Genomic DNA, 19,448 nt, shown 5'->3' on the forward strand with positions numbered 1-19,448 from the left:
TACTAAACAGAGTCACCGGAGTCTGCTAATGAACTTTTAACAAAAGAATAAAACATTTATTAAACAAGAAAAGGTGAACTATATTACAATACTCTTTCACCCATAACTATACCTTTACAGATATATACAGATTTGTAAGAATAATGCAAGTTACAAAGGCTATCTTATACCATAATGTTCACAGTAAGCACACAGTCCATGTAAACCAATAGGCACCCCTGTGGTCAGACACACCACACTCTGAAACCAAGTGACAGATGCCACCTCAATCTGACGTTATGGATCTCTCATCAACTCCCCCCAGATGCTTGTCCCACCATGAGCCAACTGGTATCACTGAACTCTGTCTTTCACACGAGGGTTTCCAATCTCCACTGTGCAAGAACTTGCTTTGGAATCTTCTCCAACACCAGTGCTTTCTCTCAGATGCCTTCCGTAATGGTTCACCTCCAGGGTTTTGAACTCTCCTTCTGATGTTCCTTTTCCCCGGGTCACCACATGCATACAAGCTGTCTTCCACACTCTCTGTCTCTCACAGACTCAGCTGTCAACAGTACACCACTGCTTCACAAGCCCATAGCAAAGAGTTACAAATCTTCAGCCATCTCTTTGGACCTTCTTGCCTCTTGCAAGCTGTTCTCGCTTTAAATCTGCTTTCTGCAGCTTTTGTCTCTTTAAATCTGAAGCTTGGAGCCTTTCTCTCTGTCCCACACTCTTAACTTCACTTAACAGGACCTTTTCCAGTTTCCTGTCCATCCCTTTGATTAGAACATGTACTTGGGACTTTCTCCTGTTCCAGTCCCCTGGATTTTGGCGTCTTTTCTTTAGCTTGGGATTGTCTATCTGTCCCTTTTGCTCCAGTTTCTCCTGGCAGCCACTTTCAAAACCAACTGAACTCAAAAAGCTTCCAAATCAAACTGCTGTTTCTAGCTTCCTCTGTGTGTGTGTGTGTCAGTGGGAGGGACCTGCCTGTCTGGACCCCTGTTGCCAGGCAACAGCCCAGTTGCTCTACTCTTGTTTGTTTAACTTAACTGCAACAGTTGTAAAACTCATTAGAAATGCAGGCACTTTTTAAAGTTAAACTAAAATTCAATCTGACATTTCTTAACACACAATTACAAAAATACGAAGCAAGCCTTAAAGCAAAAACTCATTCCTGACACCCACAGATATAAACGTAACTTACATAAACTATCCCTGTTTCCTAACAACAGGACCCTCCAAAGTGCTTTACAGCCAATGAAGTACTTTTGAACTGTAATTACTGTTGTAACGTAGGAAACGTGACAGACAATTTGTGCACAGAAACTGGGAACTCCCTAAAAAGCAATGTGATAATGACCAGATAATTGTTGTAGAGATATTGGCTGGAGGATAAATTTTGCCCGAGAATCCAGGGAAAACTCCTCGAACTTAATCAACATTGTGTCTGGGATTTACATCCATCTGAGAAGGTAGACAACGCCTCAGCATAATGCTTCATCCAAAAGACTGAACTTCCGACAGTGAAGTGCTCTCTCAGTATTTACCCCTTGACAGTGCAGCATTCCCTCAGTATTACCCCTCTGACAGTGCAGCATTCCCTCAGTACTGCCCCTCTGACAGTGCAGCATTCCCTCAGTACTTTGCCCCCAACAGTGCAGCACTCTCTCAGTATTACCCCCAATAACAGTGCAGTGCTCCCTCAGTACTGCCCATCCGACAGTGTAGCCCTCCCTCAGTACTGCCCCTCTGACAGTGTAGCAATCCCTCACCATTGGCAACCTGGGGCTTACCAGCGTCTTAACAAGACTAGACACATAAATAATGTGACTACTAGAGCAGGTAACTCACCTCTTGACTCCTCAAAGCCTGTCCTGCAAGGCACAAGTCAGCAGTGTGGTGGAATACTCTCCACTTGCTTGGATGAGCGCAGCTCCAACGACACTCAAAAAGCTCAACACCATCCAGCACAAAGCAGATCATTTGATCGGCACCCCATTCACCACATGAGCATTAACTCCCTCCCCCCTGACACCTATTGGCAGCAGTGAGATGCAGTGCAGCAACTCACCAAGGTTCCATTGACAGCACCTTCCAAACCTGCATTATTCCCATCCCTAATTGCCCTTGAGAAGGTGGTGGTGAGCTGCCTCCTTGAACTACTGCAGTCCATGTGTTATAGGTACAGCCACTGTACTGCTAGGGAGTTCCAGGATTTTGACCCAGCGACAATGAATGAATGGCAGTATAGGTCCAAGTCAGGATGGGTGAGTGGCTTAGAGGGGAACTTGCAGGTGGTGGTGTTCCCATGCACCCATTGCCCTTGTCCTCCTAGGTAGATTTGTGGGGTTGTAGATGGGCAGTGGGGAGGGAGAGCTACAGTGGGAGGACAGGGTTTGTGGATTCAGTGGGAGGGGGGTTAGGGGAGGAATGGGAGGGCTGCATCACAAGGCTGCAAGTGAATTTAATACCTCCTGTCTGACTCTGTCTCACAGTTACAGGGCACCATCTTACAGTATGTGAAGACCCTCATTGAGGTGATGCCTAAGATTTGCCGCCTGCCTCGTCATGAGTACGGATCCCCAGGTCAGTGAACAGCAAGCGAGAGTTACTATGGGTCGGGGGAATGTGGACCAAAAACCTCTGGCAATCGGCCCCATGTGAGTCTGAGTAACCCCGCTCAAATCAGATCAAAAGAGGTGGTGGTGAGGTGGGGCTGAGTGTCAGGGTTGGCCAGCTGAGTGAGTGGCCGGGGTATGTGTTGCCAACTGCTTTACCTACTTCTCCAATCTAATCTTAAATGTTGACATGTTGTTAAATATTGTTCTGCCTCTCCTACAAATCTTGGGAATGAATCCCAAGCTTTGCACCTACTCTCTGTGTGATGAAGTTTCTCCTGCCTCTGTGCTAAATCATAAAATTACAGAATGCTGCAGCACAGAAGGCCTTTCTGCCCGTCATACCTGTGCTGTCTTTTGAAAGAGTTATCCAATGTGTCCCACTCCCCCCCATCTTTCCCCAAAGCCCTGCAAATTTCTCCATTTCAAATATATATCCAATTGTCTTTGACGGTTACTATTGAACTTGCTTCCACCACCCTTTCTAGCAGTGCATTCCAGATCATAGTCAGAAGCAAACTACTTCTCTGTTTTATTTTATGTATCGTAGTGCAAGGCACCACTTTCTAATTAATTTGAAGTCCATTTGTAAAGTACTAGTTTAGATTGGGTTGTACAGTGCACTGAGGATATTATTCCCCCATGTGGGGCACTGTTTTATGGAGATATTTAGAATTTCTTGGCGGCTTTCCCCTTATATTGAATTATATTGAATTATGTTGCCCCAACAGAGGGGAGTGGGAGAATAGAGAATATGGGGAGTTAGAGGGAGGCAGAGGGAGCAGGGGTGTGGATGGGATTGGACATGGAGGAGAGAAGGTGATGATAAAACATCACCTTGCATTAAGTGTAAGTTGTGGTTTGAGGCAGTCGTTTTGAGGAAGGTGGTTGGAGGGGTTGGTGGCGGGAAGTGTTAGTGAGAGCCCTTTTGGGACATATTAACTGAAGGCACTGTGCGCGGGAGGGCACACTCCATTTAGCCAGCACGACTGAGATTATCGGTCATAAAATATCTTACATGGCGGGACAAAACTCTGTGGGGATCCTCACAGACCTGGGCATGTTACAGGAGAACAGGTGAAGCTCGGGCCCTGGATGTGTATAGTTTACAGTAACTATAACAGAGGTCAGTGTTGCAGGGGTCAGTGTAACGGGAGTCAGGGTGATGCGGTCAGTATTGATGGTGGGGTGAGTCAGTGTGATTGAGTCAGTGTTGAAGGGGGTCGGGTGGGGGTGTAAGTATGACATCAAGGGTCGCTGTTGATGGGGTCAAGGATCAGTGAGATGGGGAGTTATTGATCTGTATGATGGAGCTCAGAGGTGCAATGAGATGATGGTGAACTGTCATAGACTGTGACTTGTGCCTGTCTGTTCCAGGAATCCTGGAGTTTTTCCACCACCAACTCAAGGACATCATAGAGTACGCAGAACTGAAGACAGACGTGTTCCAAAGTCTCCGGGAGGTCGGCAATGCAATCCTTTTCTGTTTGCTCATCGAGCAAGCCTTGGTAAGCATTGAGAAATGGGCACAATTGTTGGAATATTCCAGTGTAGCACTTCCCCAGATGAGTACGGCAGAATCGTTGTTCTATTATTGGACTAATGATCCAGAGGACGGATTTGGTACTGTTCAATGTTCCCTCCTTGCTCTGGAAACAACTGTAAAATCATTTCAAAGGTATTTCAAACATTACATTTAGGGGGAGATGTTTGAGATTTTAGGATTGATATAAAGCAAATTCCTCCAGGAAGGACTTGAAGCTAAATAGAGAAACTAGAGCGGGAGCTTCAGTGAAAGTGTTAGGGTACAGAGGGATGGGCTTGATGGGAATGTTGGAGGAATGGCAGGATGGGGACTTAGGTACTAGAGGAATGGGCTTTGGGAGGGTTATAGGGCTGGAGGGATGGGATTTGTGAGGGTTATAGGGCTGGAGGGATGGGATTTGTGAGGGTTATAGGGCTGGAGGGATGGGATTTGTGAGAGTTATAGGACTGGAGGGATGGGCTTTGTGAGGGTTATAGGACTAGAGGGATGGGCTTTGTGAGGGTTATAGCACTGGAGGGATGGGCTTTGGGAGGGTTACAGGGCTGGAGGGATGGGCTTTAGGAGGGTTACAGGGCTGGAGGGATGGGATTTGTGAGGGTTACAGGGCTGGAGGGATGGGCTTTGTGAGGGTTGTAGGACTGGAGGGATGGGCTTTGTGAGGGTTGTAGGACTGGAGGGATGGACTTAGGGAGGGTTAGAGTGCTGGAGGGAAGGGCTTAGGGAGGGTTATAGGACTGGAGGGGTGAGCTTTGAGAGGGTTATAGACTGGAAGGATGGGCTTTGTGAAGGTTATAGAGTGGAGGGATGGGCTTTGTGAAGGTTATAGGGCTGGAGGGATGGGATTTGAAAGGAGTGTTGGGGTTCTGTTAGCTCTCCTATCCATTAAGAAGCTGAGAAGCTGAAGCCTTGGGTTTTTGATGCTAATCAGTTCTTTAACTAGTAAAGAATGGTTGGTCCAATTCCAAATATTATTATGATTGAATAGATGTTGGTATTTGTTGGGATTTTGCTGCTTTGTGAATTGAAAGAAATTATGATCTCAGTTTGTTCAGTGACCTGAGTTGGACTTTATTTTGCTTACAGTCTCAAGAAGAGGTTTGTGATCTTCTGCATGCAGCACCTTTCCAGAACATTCTACCCAGGGTTTACATTAAAGGTCAGCTGTTTCAAAGTAACACCGTCTGTATGTGACTTTGTGTATGTGTGTGTGACTCCATGGCCAGAATCTTACAGTAGCAGGATTTTACGCGCCCGTCGAAGTCAAAGGAGTTTAGAATGGCAAACCTTATTTTACAGCCTCATCCCCACCGCAACAGGGCCATAAAATTCCAGCCCGTGTGTGTAGCTCCGTGTGTATGTCTAGCTCCGTGTGTGTGTCTAGCTCCGTGTGTGTGTCTAGCTCCGTGTGTGTGTGTAGCTCCGTGTGTGTGTGTGGCTCCGTGTGTGTGTGAGGCTCCGTGTGTGTGTGTGAGGCTCCGTGTGTGTGTGTGAGGCTCCGTGTGTGTGTGTGAGGCTCCGTGTGTGTGTGTGAGGCTCCGTGTGTGTGTGTGAGGCTCCGTGTGTGTGTGTGAGGCTCCGTGTGTGTGTGTGAGGCTCCGTGTGTGTGTGTGAGGCTCCGTGTGTGTGTGTGAGGCTCCGTGTGTGTGTGTGAGGCTCCGTGTGTGTGTGTGAGGCTCCGTGTGTGTGTGTGAGGCTCCGTGTGTGTGTGTGAGGCTCCGTGTGTGTGTGTGAGGCTCCGTGTGTGTGTGTGAGGCTCCGTGTGTGTGTGTGAGGCTCCGTGTGTGTGTGTGAGGCTCCGTGTGTGTGTGTGAGGCTCCGTGTGTGTGTGTGAGGCTCCGTGTGTGTGTGTGAGGCTCCGTGTGTGTGTGTGAGGCTCCGTGTGTGTGTGTGAGGCTCCGTGTGTGTGTGTGAGGCTCCGTGTGTGTGTGTGAGGCTCCGTGTGTGTGTGTGAGGCTCCGTGTGTGTGTGTGAGGCTCCGTGTGTGTGTGTGAGGCTCCGTGTGTGTGTGTGAGGCTCCGTGTGTGTGTGTGAGGCTCCGTGTGTGTGTGTGAGGCTCCGTGTGTGTGTGTGAGGCTCCGTGTGTGTGTGTGAGGCTCCGTGTGTGTGTGTGAGGCTCCGTGTGTGTGTGTGAGGCTCCGTGTGTGTGTGTGAGGCTCCGTGTGTGTGTGTGAGGCTCCGTGTGTGTGTGTGAGGCTCCGTGTGTGTGTGTGAGGCTCCGTGTGTGTGTGTGAGGCTCCGTGTGTGTGTGTGAGGCTCCGTGTGTGTGTGTGAGGCTCCGTGTGTGTGTGTGAGGCTCCGTGTGTGTGTGTGAGGCTCCGTGTGTGTGTGTGAGGCTCCGTGTGTGTGTGTGAGGCTCCGTGTGTGTGTGTGAGGCTCCGTGTGTGTGTGTGAGGCTCCGTGTGTGTGTGTGAGGCTCCGTGTGTGTGTGTGAGGCTCCGTGTGTGTGTGTGTGAGGCTCCGTGTGTGTGTGTGTGAGGCTCCGTGTGTGTGTGTGTGAGGCTCCGTGTGTGTGTGTGTGAGGCTCCGTGTGTGTGTGTGTGAGGCTCCGTGTGTGTGTGTGTGAGGCTCCGTGTGTGTGTGTGTGAGGCTCCGTGTGTGTGTGTGTGAGGCTCCGTGTGTGTGTGTGTGAGGCTCCGTGTGTGTGTGTGAGGCTCCGTGTGTGTGTGTGAGGCTCCGTGTGTGTGTGTGAGGCTCCGTGTGTGTGTGTGAGGCTCCGTGTGTGTGTGTGAGGCTCCGTGTGTGTGTGTGAGGCTCCGTGTGTGTGTGTGAGGCCCTCTGTGCGTGTGCGTGTAACTCTGTGCGTGTGCGTGTAACTCTGTGCGTGTGCGTGTAACTCTGTGCGTGTGCGTGTAACTCTGTGCGTGTGCGTGTAACTCTGTGCGTGTGCGTGTAACTCCATGTGTGTAACTCCATGTGTGTGTGTGTGTAACTCCATTTGTGTGTGTATTGTTAAAATCACTGTTCATGCTTTGAATAAAGGATAAACCTGGAGCCAATTTTTTCCTTAACACAGATTTATTCACACAGTCACAGACTTTCCTTGTTCCTCCCCTACATCTGGTATAAACTGGTTTTAGACACTTGAAATAATTCCCTAATCTTTCCCCAATTGGTGGCAGTTGCTCTCATTTACAAACTAAAGGATGCACTCTATTGTAGCATAATCCCAACATTAGCAGATCCCCTTCTTAAAGCAAAAAATAACAAGTGCATTTTTTCAGCCAAAAAAAAACTGAAGACAGGGAAATAAATCACACATTTCCAAGACACAGACTCTGAATCGTCCCTCTTCTATTACTCCCAATAATGTCTCACACGAAGCCTTCATTTTGGTGAAACAATCTTGACAACTGCTGGCATGTATCTACCCATTGGAGTTTAGAGATTTCCTTTCTACCATTTGTTTTAGACTTGCAATATCAACTCATAAACTTTTTTCACACTCAATCTTTGTGGAGTGTACATTATACCAAAGGGAACAACTGTCTATATAACATTCTATTGAGACATTTCCTTCGGCCTTTTCCCCCATATAGAATTTTCCTTAATGTTTTTGATAAAAAGAATGCCATGTCTGCTGCCTCTACAAGCAGAAGAGTCTTAGCAGTCAGTGTGCTCTTTACTATTCTTCCTATTTTCTTGGCTTCCCAAGCCAAGTGGCAACATTTCCCACTTTCTCCCATTAAAACTATCATAAAGTCTGCTGCACTTGAAAACCCATCACAAAGGTTTTCATGAGAGGCATCCCTGAACACAATCAATTTTACATTCTTAGGATCACCCAAAGATGGAAATTTCAGCACATGTTTCTCTATTTTTAATTTTTTAAATGTTTTGTTCCCCCGTAAGGTGTCCTGGACCTTGGGTTGTTTCATTATAGTACTCAGTTCTAAGATATAAAAACTTGCATCCAGCCTTGTCTGTGTGCCCAGCCAGTTCAAATGTCCAACTAAACCTCGCAGTTGCTCCGCTTTATCTTTGGAAGCATCTGCATCTTTTTGTGAGGACCTAGTTCAATTGACTGTGATAAGGTTAATGATTTCTAAATAAGATTGTTGATGTCAAGTAACATCAGACTCGTACTGTTTTATTTCCAAACCAATATATTTAAAGGCCCCATAACCCTGATTCCCAACCTTAAATTCTGTTCTAATCCTGTCAATAACATTGTTTTGAAATTCACTATTGGAGGTCATCAACATGCATCATAAAGATGCCAGAAAGTTTCCAACCATGGTACCAATAAAAATGTCAGGATCTGCCTTCAATTGGAGACAACTCAACTTTAACAAGACCGATCTAACTGAAAAGTACCATACTTTGGAAACATCGTTCAAACCATAGACACACTTATTTAACTTCCAAAGTTTTCCTCTACCTCTTAGGAAGTTTGGGAAACACTTCCCTCTGGAGGTGCTCCCCATGCAGGAATGCAGCTTTTATGTCTATTGACTTACATTCCCAAGAAAATGTTGCCAAAAAGACCAAAAAAACTTTCAAAATTACCTTTCCTGCTGTGGGTGTTCACTCTGACCGCTTTATCTGCTAAGCATTCTTCAAAACTCCAGACCACTAATCTAGCCTTGGTCTTATAAGTACCATCCGGTAGGACCTTTACCTTGCAAACCCACCTATGCGGTAATGCTCGCTGACCCCTGTTTGGGACCTCTGAATACACGCCAAATTCCCTCCAACTGTTTAACTCTTTCTGTGCCTTTATCCCCTAATTTGTTGGCCATTACAAAAACCTCTCGGTATGCGGACTTCTGCTTCTACTATTTTGTTGTGATGGTTCTGCGTTCTCTATTCTACTGTGTCGTTTAGTCAGATTGTGACCCACTGCTCGTCTGTTGAAGTCGTTCTGGGCTGCTACTGTTAGATCCCCTGTATACCCTATCTGAGGCCCTATCCACCATACATGAACGCTTCCTCACCTGGGATTCATCATCAGACCCATAACTGTAACTCGAGCTACACTTCCTTGTTTTTCATCCTCATACTCCATTCTCCCAATCCATGGCCTTCACTGAGATAAAAACAAAAAAACTGCGGATGCTGGAAATCCAAAACAAAAACAAAAACAGAATTACCTGGAAAAACTCAGCAGGTCTGGCAGCATCGGCGGAGAAGAAAAGAGTTGACGTTTCGAGTCCTCATGACCCTTCGACAGAACTTGAGTTTGAGTCCAAGAAAGAGTTGAAATATAAGCTGGTTTAAGGTGTGTGTGTGTGGGGGGCGGAGAGAGGCCTTCACTGTTTGTCCATCATCTTGGACATTCAACCAGTTCTTACGTTTTTCCGTGGATTTCCCTGCCCATCCCACTATTGTCGCATCTTTCTAGTTATTCAATCCTTCTAGGCAGCATGATACCCGATAACCCATTTTGGGCAGCTCACCTTTTGAAAAAGTAACTCTTTCCTGTTCTTCATGATCCGCTTTTCTACCAGTATCTAACTTCTGATCCATCGTATCTTGTCCTTCCAGCTCTGCCCTGCAAAACCTATGAATATGCGATACACATGGTGATTCGTCATCCTCTATCACATCGGTAGCTGAAAATTCATAATTCATTCCGATGACCCATGAGGAATGGGCTTTTAATGTTTGATTCCCATTTTGGATGATCACAGTTTTCCCTTCACGTCCTATAACTTTTCCTGTGCTTTTCCATCCCTTATGTCCCTCTTTCATGTAATAAACCAGATCACCTGAAATAAAATCTATTTCGATCGGTCTTATGCGATGCCGCAACGCTCTCCTAATTCTTCCGGAAACTTCAGTCTTCATAAAAGCTTTTCTGCCTACGTGTAAGGCAATCAAGTGGGTGGAGAAAATAGAGCTAATGGTAGTTCTTTCTAGAGCAGGGGGAGCATCCGACAGCACCAAAGGCAACTTCAGATTCCTCCTATACACCAATTGGTATGGACTATACCCCCCAAGCATTTGCAAAGAATTTTTTAGTATGTTGCCGTTTGCAACTTGCAATCCAGTTGGTCGGCCAGTATCTTGTGCAACCTTTTGTCAATTACTGTGTGATTCCCTCTCACATAAACCATTGCTGAACAGGCTCTCATGGCTGTGATATGAAAATTCTCCCACATGTCCTTGGCCAGGATTTTCCCCTCGTCGGGCGGGCAGACCCGGGAGCAGCCGTGAAATAGTCCGCTGCCCGTGATCAGGCCCCGACTGCAATTTCATGCTAGCTGGCCAATTAACGGATGAGGCCCTTAAGTGGGAATGAGGGGAGGATTAGGAGGTGTGGAGGAGAGGAGAAGGTGCTGAATGGTGGGAATGGGGTGGGGAATGGACATGATGGTTTGAATTGTGGGGTTTGGAATAAGAATTGGGGGGTAGGGAGGGGAGGGTTAGGAGATGAATTGGGGGGAATGGAGGGACGTTTAAGAAACAGGGGATGAGGGAGAGATGGGGAGGAGAGGGAAATAAGCAACATTCTGGACATGGTAGAATATGAGAGGCATATGATGTAAGAGTGTTTATCCGTTGAGTTTCTATGACACCAGGATTCCTAGAGTGGTGAAGATGTCTCGGGAGGTAGCCGGGAGTTGGAATCAGGAGCTGGAAAGGATGACTTTGGTTCCTTTTATACTGGGCAGACGCAAACAATCTCACTAGTGCTTGATGCCAGTCAGTCAGTCATTTGGGATGTGCAAGTTGATAAAGTCAAGTCCTTGGAGAGGGTACAGAGAGATTTACAAGAATGATACCAGGATGAGGAACGTCAGACATGTGGAGAGACTGGGGAAGCTGGGATAGTTCTTCCTAGAGCAGAGAAGATTAAAGGGAGATTTAATAGAGGTGTTCAAAGTTATGAGGCATTTTGGTACAATAAGTAGGGAGAAACTATTTCCATTGGCAGAGGGGTCAGTAAGCAGGAGACACAGATTTAACATAATTGGCAAAAGAGCCTGAGGGAAAATGAGAATTTTTAAAGTAGTGGGTTGTGATCTGTAATGCACTGTCTGATAGGGCAGTGGAAGCAAAGTCAAGAGTAACTTTCAAAAGGGTATTGGCTAAAAAGTTGAAAAGGAAAATTGCAGTGCTATAGGAAAGATTAAGGGGAGCGGGACTGATTGAATAGCCGAATGGCCTCCTTCTGTGCTGCACTGTCCTATGATGTCAGTGATGGAGAGGTGGTGTTGGGTGTATTTGTTTGGGTGTACTTGTGGCAGTGGACCACTGTTGCTGAAAGGTAACAGAGAGGATGGAGGTCAGGGATGAAGTGCAGACCCTCGGAGAGTGGGCTGCACAGGAATGGGTAGAGAAACCATTTGAGGAAATATTGGGACTGTTACAGACAGGAGAGGGGTTTTATTTAAACAGCCCTGATTTCTCCTCTCATTACCCATCCGTTGTTAGAAAGGTGTTTTCGATTTTGATTTCCCCCTTTATATGTGGTGGTGTATTTTCCCAACTCCTCAGTTTTGATGTGATCCAATTCTCTATTAATAACCGCACAGCAAACTTGAGATAGGGTGAACTAAAAGGGTTAGTTTATTTTACACACACTCAAAACATGGGAGTGGGTGTCACTATGTAGCCCCCAGTACATTCATACAATAAAAGAAGGATAAGGGAAAGGAAGAGGTTCAGGGCAAAGACCACAGGAAAGGTAAGAATTATTGTTTCCCATGAGTCCAGAGTCCAGCATCAATGTCCAATGGTGTATTCTTTCAGAGTCAGCAGGTTGAAGACAGATGCTGGATAGTCCACTTTTCCAGTAGAGTTCACTTGCCCGATAACATGGGCATACAGAGATGATTTAGTCTTGTAGGCACTCGTACAAAAGTTCAGAAGCTCCACTAGAAAACAGCGTAGTTGGGGAGCCAGGTATTCAAAGACCTGGACAGAGCCCTTTTTCTGCTGCTGCCTGCTAGATAGAAAATAGCAGTCTGAGTTTTTTCAGCTCCACAAGGCAATATTACAGGTTCTAGCAGCTTGGGGAGGTGTCATGCGACATGACTCCCACTTCTCCACCTGGTTTGGACAAAGGATATACATTCCTGGTCTGGATTCTTGAGATAGTTAATGTTTCAACTATTAAGTTCGACAGAGGTTTCCGGGTCCTTATTCCCTCACAGACTCCATTGGCCAAGGGCCTGGCCTTAGAAATGTAAAGGGGCCTTTGTACAAGTCCTGGGGATTTGACCTCTGCAGTCACAGGAGGCATTAGCACTCTTTAGAGATAGCAAGGTTGCTGCTGTTGTGAAGGCCAGAAATTCCTTTGATGTGAGTCAAAGCCAGTCATGGCTTCAGTCAGTTTAAAGTCTTTATCCAGTTTAAAAAAATTATAGATTAGTCAGGATGATATAAAAACATAGAGTGAGTCTTAGCCCCCTGACAGGAGAGATCAGAATGGAACTCCAAGAATGCTGAGAGGGAGAGTGATGAAATTGGTAGAGCTGGTGATTACAGGTATGCAGATCATAGGATGGTCTCCATGCTGTGGACAATTTGAAAACAGATAGTGGGTCACTTGGCAAAGATGCAGTCAGTGGTTTTGAATAGAAAAGGTGTGGATCTGTATGAATAAGCTAGCAGACACATAGCATATCTGGCTGGGAAGTGAGGGATTGGTACAGATCCTGGTGAAAAAAAGATTCAACTTGATGAGTTCAAGAAGGCATAGGAATTAGCAGTGTGAAACTGAGCATGATTTGGTGTCTTGTTAACAGAGGGCGAACGATTGGAGGTCCGAATGAAACGCTTGGAAGCAAAATATGCTCCTCTCCACCTTGTTCCTTTAATCGAAAGACTGGGGACACCACAGGTAAGGGAGAAATTATCCTATTAATGCTGCAGTCCCCAAATCCGCATTACACTTGATCAATTTCCTGAGTAGATACTGGTAACGGGACACAAACTAGCAAGAACCTCACTCAGCGGGGGACACCCCCAGTGGGAACCTAACCCAGCAGAAGCCTCACCCAGCAGGAACCATGCCAAGCAGGACACACATCCAATGGGAACCCTGCCCAGCACTAGTCAAGAGCATGTTCCCTAGGCCTCTTCAGATACTGTGCCCTTGGTCAGTCACCAGTTTACCTGATTTTGCCACATCACAAGCTTATAGTAACGGTTTTGCAACTCTTGTCCATGAGACCTACATCCTGCTCTCTCGACTCTATTCTCACTAAACTGCTAACTGCTCAACTTTCCCACCCGGCCCCCATGCTAGCTGACATTGTTAATGGTTCTCTTTCCTCAGGTGCTGTCCCTCACTCCTTCAAATCTGCCATCATCACCAGTCTTCTCAAAAAATTAACCCTTGATACCTCTATCCTTGCAAACTACCGCCTCGTCTCCAACCTCTCTCTCCAAAGTCCTTGAACGTGTTATTGCCTCCCAAATCCATGCCCATCTTTCCTATAGCTCTCATCAGGTTTCTGCCCTGTCACAGTAGCAAAACGACTTGGATCTAAGCCACAAATTACATCCTATGTGACTGTGACAATGGTGAACTTTCCCTCCTCATCTTTTTGAACCTGTCTGCAGCCTTCAACATGGTTTATCACTTCATCCTCCTCCAACTCTACTCCAACATCTAGCTGGATGGGATTGCCCTCATCTGATTCCATTCTTAGCTATCTAATTGTAGTCAAAGAGTTAACTGCAATGATTCTGTCCCTAAAAAATGCTCCTTAAAACCAATATGTTTGGCCAAGTTTTTAGTCACCATTTCCGCTATCTCCTTCATGTAACTTGGTGTGAAATTTTTGTCTGATTTATGGTCCTGTGAAGCACCTTGGCACATTTGACTATGTTAAAGATGCTGTTTAAATGAAAGTTGTTGTTGTAGCCTGAACAGAAGCTAACTTAACAGGTGGGACGGGGGATAGTTTCCGCGAAGACCCTTGCATAGCGGCAGAGTGCTCGCAGTTTGCCCTGCGGTGAGAACAGGTTGAGCCACGACCTGCACACCCATACAAACTGAAATTTTCCTGGAAATCTCCCCCCCACCCGTAAAAGTCGATGCTTGAGGACGTGGCTTGACCTTTGCCATGTGAACCCCCTGCCCGAGCCGCGACCTCAGGCATCTCCAGCAGCCGAAGCAACGTGACCAGCGGACAAAGTCGGCCTCTGAAGAGTTTCTTTCCTAAATAAAAATTGTTTTACCCCCCCAGAACTTTTCGCAGCGATGGAAAGACAATCTACCAGTCAGTGTAAGTAAACTCCATAAAACCTTTAGCTCATCGCAGCCGAGGTAGCCCCTGAGCTGGGGGAGACGTCAGCCTTGGGGTTGGGGGTGGGGGGTCTGAAGGGGGTTCATATACCCCAATCAGAATCAGTGTCTGTGGAGTCAAACCCCAGTGAGCATCAGTGTCTGTGGAACCCATTCCCCAGTGAGAGTCAATGTGTGAAAGTCAGTATGTATGGAACCTGTACCCCAGCAAGAGTCAGTGTCTGTGGAACCTGTACTCCAGTTAGCGTGTGTCTGTGGAACCTGTACTCCAGTTAGCGTCAGTGTCTGTAGAACCTGTACCTCAGTGAGAGCATGTATCTGTGAAGTCTGTACCCCAGTGAGCGTCAGTGTCTGTGGAACCCGTACCCCAGTGAGAGTCAGGGTCTGTGGAACCTCTACTCCAGTTAGTGTCAGCGTGTGTCGAACCCATACCCCCAGTGACAGTCAGTGTCTGTGGAATGTGTACCCAAAGAGCGTCAGTGAGAACTGGGGGGCTGAATTTTACGTGCCCTTGGTTGGCGTGTTTCCCATGGTGGGGGGAGGTCTTGTAAGATTGGGATGGGGGCGCACCCATCCCACCAGCTTCCAACCCCCAAGCTCACCCCCATAATACATGGGGGGGGGCGTGGGGGTGCAGAAGGGCACCATAATCGGCAGCCTGTCCGCCGTATTTAAATTGATAACCAAGAGTCAGTTAGGCTTGATAACAAGGCAATTGACCCTGATAATACACTGCCCATTCCATAAAACGTTTGGCTTGGGGAGCAGGGCAGAAGAAGGAAGCCTGATTTTTAAACTCAGTGCTTAAAAGGGCAGGAGGAATCGGAGGCCATTCCTGGGGGGCTACCTTTTGCCGATCGCAAGGTGGCCCCCCTCTTAGGTTGAACCTCCCCCTTCCTTCCTAACCCCTGCCCCCACCCCTATCCCTAACCTGCCTAAGACCCTGGACTTGCATAAGAACATAAGAAATAGGAACAGGAGTAGACCATTCGGCTCCTCAAGCCTGCTCCGCCATTCAGTAAGATCACGGCTGATCTTCTTGTGTTTCGATTTCCACATTCCCATCTAACCCTGATAACCTCTGATTCCCTTGCCTAACAAGGATCTATCTACCTCTGCCTTAAAAATATTCAATGACCCTGCTTCCACCACCTTCTGAGGCAGTGAGTTCCAAAGTCGCACAACCCCCTGAGAGAAAATTTCTCCTCATCTCTGTCTAAAAGGGCCACCCCTAATTTTAAAACAGTGCCCCCTAGTTCTGGACTCACCCACAAGAGAAAACATCTTTTCGTTGTCCACCTTGTCAAGACTGTTCAGGATCTTGTATACTTTAATCAAATCAGCCCTCATTTTTCTAAACTCCAGTGGAAACAAACCCAGTCTGTCCAACCTTTCCTCATAAGACATCCCGCTCATTCCAGGTATCAATCTAGTAATTAATCAATTAATCTTACCTGCTCCAGGGATCCATCTTCTTCCTCTGTAGTGCCAACAGCAGCACTGATGCCTTCCTGGAACTGCTGGGACTGTTCACAGCTCCAGAGGGCAGGATGTCTTACCCAATGAGGAACAGAATTCCTAATCGGCCCTCATTAATCCACCCCACGGCACTTTATGGTTGCAGGGTGGATCGGTGTAGAGCATGCCAGCTCCAGCTCCAAATGTAGTTTCTGGACAGGGCGTATTATTCAGCCCCATGTCTGTGGAACCCGTATCCCAGTGAGAGTCAGTGCCTGTGAAACCCAGTGAGAGCCTGTGTGTGTGGAATCCGTACCCCATTGAGAGTCAGTGTCTGTGGAACCTGTACCGCATTGTGAGTCAGTGCCTGTGGAACCTGTACCGCATTGAGAGTCAGTGCCTTTGGAACCCATACCCCAGTGAGAGTTGGTGTTCATGAAACCCGTACCCCAGTGACAGTCAGTGTGTGTGGAACCCATACCCCAGTGAGAGTCAATGTGTGTGGAACCCGTACCCCAGTGAGAGTCAGTGTGTGTGGAACACGTACCCCATTGAGAGTCAGTGTGTGTGGAACCCGTACCCCATTGAGAGTCAGTGTGTGTGGAACCCGTACCCCAGTGAGAGTCAGTGTGTGTGGAACCCGTACCCCAGTGAGAGTCAGTGTGTGTGGAACACGTACCCCAGTGAGAGTCAGTGTGTGTGGAACACGTACCCCAGTGAGATCTCTATTGTAGAGGAAGGACGGGAGGCGGTGGGGTGAGAAAGATGGGACCTAAGGAAGCCTGACATGGAGGGAATCTGCTACCATGCATTGGACTTGTGTGTCAGTTTACTAAAGGAGTAACAATGTTATAATAGTTGTAAGTGAGGTGGTGTATAGTATGGGGGTCTGTGCACGCCCTGTACTGAGACAGAGAGTAGGGGCAAGTGGGAAATGCTACTGTTCCCAGCTGCACTCAGCAGATGAGCTAAAGAAATCGATATAAATGTGAAAGGTATTTTTTAACTGCGTCGTGTAGAAGTAATCGGGCCGATGTGTGGTACTGGTTTAGAATATTTCACAGCTTGATTCCTGGAGCGAGCTTCTTGCCACGTTACCGATATTCATGTTGTGTGTCCGTGTCTGCAGCAAATAGCGATTGCCCGCGAAGGGGACCTGCTCACCAAGGAGCGTCTGTGCTGTGGCCTATCCATGTTTGAGGTGATCCTGACCCGCATTCGGAACTACCTGCAGGACCCAGTGTGGAAGGGACCTCCTGCGACCAATGGTGTCATGCATGTAGATGAGTGCGTGGAGTTCCATCGGCTGTGGAGCGCGATGCAGTTCGTTTACTGTATCCCCGTCGGGACGAATGAGTTCACGGCGGAGTAAGTGCAGGAGTGCAAAGTGTTAACAACAAGCGGGAGGGAGGCGTGGCCCAGAGCTCGATAGAGCAGCTGGGTCCACATGAAGCATTGACACCTATGTGCTACTGATGCACACTGACACATGCACACACAAGAACACAAGAAATAGGAGCACGAGCAGACCATCGAGCTTGCTCCGCCATTCAATATTGTCATGGCTGACCATGGACTTAACTTCACTTTCCCAACCACTCCTCATATCCCTTGATTCCCTGAGAGACCAAAAATCTGTCTATCCCAGCCTTCAGTATATTCAAAGCATCCACAACTTTCTGGGATAGAGAATTCCAAAGATTCACAAGCCTCTGAGAAAGTAATTTCTCCTCATGTCAGTCCTAAATGATTGGCCTCTTATATTGAGACTGTGCCCCCGTGTTTTAGATTCGCCGACCAGCAGAAACAATCTCTGTGTCTACCTTATCAAGCTCATTCAGAATCTTGTATGTTTCAATAAGGTCACCTCAATTCTTCTAAACTCCATAGAGTATTGGCCCAGTTTACTCAGCCTCTCATCATAGGGCAATCCTGTTATCCCAGAGGCCAACCGAGTGAACTTTTACAGTACTGCCTCCAAGGCAAGTATATCCTTATTTAAATGTGGAGACCAAAACTGCAAACACTACTCCAGGTGTGATCTCACCAAAGCCCTGTACACTGTAGCAAGATTTCTTTATTCCTGTACTTCAATCCCCTTGCAATAAAAACCAACCTGCCATTTGCCTTCCTAATTGCTTGCTGCACCTACATGCTGACATGCTTGGCCTAAATAGCCAAGTGGTTATGGTACTGGGTTTGTAACCCCAAGATCAAGAGTTCAAATCTCACAATAGCAAACTATGAAACAATGTAACTTCATCTGAATAGGAACAGATGGAAACGGGTTTGTACTCAAAAGAGTTACATCTTCTCTGGGGCTTGGCCTAAATAGCCAAGTGGTTATGGTACTGGGTTTGTAACCCCAAATCAAGAGTTCAAATCTCACAATGGCAAACTATGAAACAATGTAACTTCATTTGAAACAGATGGAAACAGGTTTGTACTCGAAAGAGTTACATGCTGACATGTTGATACACTGCACACATTCTTTCCACAAGGTGTCCCTGAATCACAACCAGGAGCAGGATCAAAGGCAAACTTTGCACTTCCTATGCCAGGACTGATTCACTGGGATTTCCAGTGCAGTCTCAGTTCCTCACTAATTACTGCATTTACCAGGTGTCACTGCTCCCACTGATCTGCAGTGCTGCTGTCTGAATATGGTTAAAATGTCAATTTAAAAATTCACACTTGGGATGTCACTGGCAGGGCCAGCATTTAGTACCCATCCCTTGTTGCCCTGAGAAGGTGATGGCGGGTTTTTAATGACAATCGAACAGCTAAATGGTCATTTTTACAGATGCCAAATTTTTAACTGCTGATTTTTTTTTAAACTGAATTCAAATTCTCAAATTACCATAGTGGAATTTGAACTCGTAAATTTAGTCTTTTTTTGTCTTCACACGATTAATATAAAATACAGATGAGTAACTCCATCCAATCACAAGCCCCATATCCATTCTCACATCAACCATGTGATTCCAGGGTTTTTGCCTCATCCACTCAGAAATCCATTCCACCTCGGGATTGACAGATTAAAGGTAGAAAATTCAAACGCTGACAGGTTCCTGTCCCCATACACTAAAAACCTGCCTTTCGCCTTAGCGCCTGACACTAAAATCTTACCTTTCTATCGGCCAATGAAATATTCTTTGAAGTAGATCACTGAAGAGTCACTGTTGTAATTTAGTGAAGCATGACAGCCAATTTTCCCACAGCAAGCTCACATAAACAGCAATGAACCAGGCCAACATGAGTCATGGTTAAGATCAAGCAAGTTTCTGAATTCAAAGAAAAATCTTGCACTTCTATAGCACCATTCGCCACCTCAGGATGTCCCAAAGTGTTTTACAGACAACAGAATGTTTTTGATGTGCAGTCACTGTTGGAATGTAGGAAAATTCAGGAGGCAAACAGTCTAATGCAGGAATGCCATGTTTTACTGTATCTGGTTTCTCCCTCAGGCAGTGTTTCGGAGATGGTTTGAATTGGGCTGGATGTTCCATCATTGTCCTTCTGGGACAACAGCGTCGCTTTGACTTGTTTGACTTCTGTTACCACTTACTGAAGGTTCAGAGGCAGGATGGAAAGGACGAGATTATAAAGAATGTGGTAAGTATCTGAGACTAGGACCCGAGGG

The 19,448-nt window shown here is 46.6% G+C and overlaps 1 protein-coding gene across 1 annotated transcript in view; it reads left to right on the forward strand.

Moving 5' to 3' along the window:
- Nucleotides 1–19,448, forward strand: part of cyfip2 (cytoplasmic FMR1 interacting protein 2) — a 109,306-nt gene that overhangs the window by 84,876 nt on the left and 4,982 nt on the right. The window contains exons 25-31 of the mRNA XM_041193966.1: nt 2,478–2,568; nt 3,978–4,108; nt 5,230–5,302; nt 12,840–12,934; nt 14,289–14,327; nt 16,935–17,173; nt 19,273–19,420. Of these exons, the coding sequence (XP_041049900.1) occupies nt 2,478–2,568; nt 3,978–4,108; nt 5,230–5,302; nt 12,840–12,934; nt 14,289–14,327; nt 16,935–17,173; nt 19,273–19,420 (816 nt within the window). The remainder of the gene's footprint in view (nt 1–2,477; nt 2,569–3,977; nt 4,109–5,229; nt 5,303–12,839; nt 12,935–14,288; nt 14,328–16,934; nt 17,174–19,272; nt 19,421–19,448) is intronic.

The sequence above is a fragment of the Carcharodon carcharias genome, chromosome 8, assembly GCF_017639515.1.
Source record: "Carcharodon carcharias isolate sCarCar2 chromosome 8, sCarCar2.pri, whole genome shotgun sequence".
In the NCBI taxonomy this organism is placed as follows: Eukaryota; Metazoa; Chordata; class Chondrichthyes; order Lamniformes; family Lamnidae; genus Carcharodon; species Carcharodon carcharias.